General features: G+C 53.0%; 1 protein-coding gene across 1 annotated transcript; it reads right to left on the bottom strand.

The window, feature by feature from the left end:
• Nucleotides 1–1128: 1128 nt before the first annotated feature.
• Nucleotides 1129–2394, bottom strand: LOC130111923 (uncharacterized protein K02A2.6-like; the record flags this gene model as incomplete). Its single annotated transcript, XM_056279228.1, has 2 exons — nt 1129–1327; nt 1430–2394. Coding segments are annotated over 2 exons (1164 nt in total), but the record flags the coding sequence as incomplete, so codon positions are not given.
• Between the last annotated feature and the right edge of the window lie 210 nt (nt 2395–2604).

Genomic DNA, 2604 nt, shown 5'->3' with positions numbered 1-2604 from the left:
GCTAGCGAGTCTAGTCATCCATAGACGTTACACTAACCCCTCCTTCGGGAAGGGCGTCCCCGCGCTTCAGCATATCAGCTCCCTCACGCCTCTGGGCGCAAGTGCTTCCAATGGACTCACAGTCTCCCATCCCACTTCTGACACCAATGTAGCAAATTCAGGGGCAGCCAGGAACCGCTGCAGCAGGGACGCAGACCCGGATCTCCCGCAAAACGGGTGACTACGTTAACCAATCGACTAAAGGGTCCGACCCGTTAGCCGACTGGTTAACGTAGTCGCTCGTGGTGCGGGCGACCCGGGTTTGCTTCCCGGCTGCCCCTGAATTCGCTACATTGGTGTCATGGTGGGATGGTGAGGCCATTGGAAGTGCGTGCACCCAGAGGCGTGAGGGAGTTGGTATGCTGAAGCGTGGGGATGCGCTTCCTGAAGGAGGGGGGTAGTGTAATGATCATGAATGAGTAGACTCGCTAACGGGTTGGACCCTTTATTTGACTGGTTAGCGCAGTCGCCCATGGTGTGGGCATCCCGGGTTCCCTTCCCGGCTGCGGCGGTTCCTGGCTGCCCCCTGAATTCGCTACAATACTTAAAATAGTGTAACGACCACGGATGACTGTAAGATTCGACTTAGAGATGAGAGAGACATTGGTTGTAAACGAACTCTTTACTTAGAACTTAGCAAATTTAGGATACTCAGCCATCAGGCTACATCTGCGTTTCTTCCAGTTCGACTCATACTTAACATTACTTCCTGGTCTCGTCTCGCAAGAGCCCCCCATCAAAGACTAACCAGAGAGCATGCGCATTAACATAAGTCCCAATACATTACACCCCTTTTCCCCAGTCAACAAAATCCGCCAAGTGGCGTGGAGGGTGCCGGTCTCTTGCCGGACGCTGTAGAGGGGTAGTGGGCACAGGAATGGACACAGGACCAGAGGGATCTTCAACAGACCCGCTGGTCTCTGGTCGTGGCGTTTCAGACGAGGTAGACTCGAGCGGCCCATCTTCAGGTGACTGCTCACCAGGAACAATGGATTCTCCAGCAACCACATCCGTGCTTGCAGTCGCTCTACCACGCAGCTGATCCACGTGGCATCGATGCATTTGCCCATCAGGAGTCTGCACTCTATATGAAACTGGGCCAGTAGGATCGGCTATCACACCAGGGACCCATTTGGGTCCCCCAGTGTAGCTCCTCATGTACACAGTGTCCTGTGGCCTAAAACATCTGTTTGGGCCTTGCAGCTTTTCTGCACTCACTTCCTGCTTGAGGTGCATCTCATTTTCATAGTCAGGATGAAGGCGATCAAAGGCCGTGGTAAGACGCCGGTTCATGAGAAGCTCGGCAGGGCTCTTTCCTGTTGCTGAATTGGGAGTCACATGCTGTGACAGCAGAAACCTAGCCAGGCATGTCTGCCAGTCACCGATAGTGATCCTAGACAGGGCCTCCTTGGTTGTCTGGACCATACGTTCTGCTTGGCCATTTGAACGAGGATGGTAAGGGGCCGTAGTCACTGCTCTGATGCCATTCCGTCTGGCAAACTCTTTGAATTCTTCCGATGTGAAGGCTTCACCGTTGTCAGAAACAATGACATCTGGTAACCCATGAGTTGCAAAGAGGAGCCTCAGTGTGCTGATCGCTGCAGAGGAGGACATTGAACTCACCACAGCAACCTCTAACCACTTAGAGTGTGAGTCCACAATTATGAGAAATGTCTTCCCCTGGAATGGACCAGCAAAGTCAATGTGTAGCCAGGACCATTTCTTAGTTGTCCACTCCCAAGGGTGCAGCTGTGCTGTTGGTGGTGCATGACGAGTTCTCTGACAGGTTTCACAGGATTTTACTGTTTTTTCTATTGCTAAATCCATACCTGGCCACCAGGCATAACTCCTCCCCAGGCCCTTCATATGCACAATGCCTGGGTGTGCATCATGCAGCATGGCTAGTACCTCCTCCCTCGCCAGGTTAGGAATAACTACATGACTCCCCCATAATAGGCAGTCCTTGTGTGCGGACAGTTCATGGCGCCGGGTGAAAAACGGCTTGAAACGGCTGTCGGGTGTATCCATTGGCCAGCTATGCAGGACCCAGCGCAGCACCCGAGACAGAACAGGATCCTTCCGAGTAAGGGCGGCAATGTGTTTTGCATTCAGTGGGGCTTCAGGTGCCATTTCCAGTAAGAGCACCTCCATGGGTGGAGGGGTCTCACGCATACCAGCGGGCAGTGGTAAGTGACTGAGGGCATCAGCATTTGCTAGCTGTTTGCCAGGGCGGTAGCACAATTCGTAATCGTAGGCCCCAAGAAGAACACTCCAGCGTAGCATGCGTGGGGACAGGACAGATGGCATGGGCTTTGAGTGGTGTAGCAGGCCCAAAAGAGGTTTGTGGTCAGTAAAAACCACAAAGTGGCGACCAGCAAGGTACTGGTGAAAATTTTTGACTGCAAAAATGACCGCCAAGGCCTCCTTATCTATTTGAGCATAATTTCTTTCAGTGGAGGATAGTGTCCTCGAGGCAAAGACGATGGGAGCCTCCCGGCCATCAGACTCCATATGGAAGAGCAGCGCCCCCAAGCCATAAGGCGAAGCATCACAAACAACAGCTAA

The sequence above is a fragment of the Lampris incognitus genome, chromosome 1 (assembly GCF_029633865.1).
Source record: "Lampris incognitus isolate fLamInc1 chromosome 1, fLamInc1.hap2, whole genome shotgun sequence".
NCBI classification, from domain to species: domain Eukaryota; kingdom Metazoa; phylum Chordata; class Actinopteri; order Lampriformes; family Lampridae; genus Lampris; species Lampris incognitus.
Note: the sequence above shows the minus strand (reverse complement) of the source record. Positions and strands in the feature narration are given on the sequence as shown.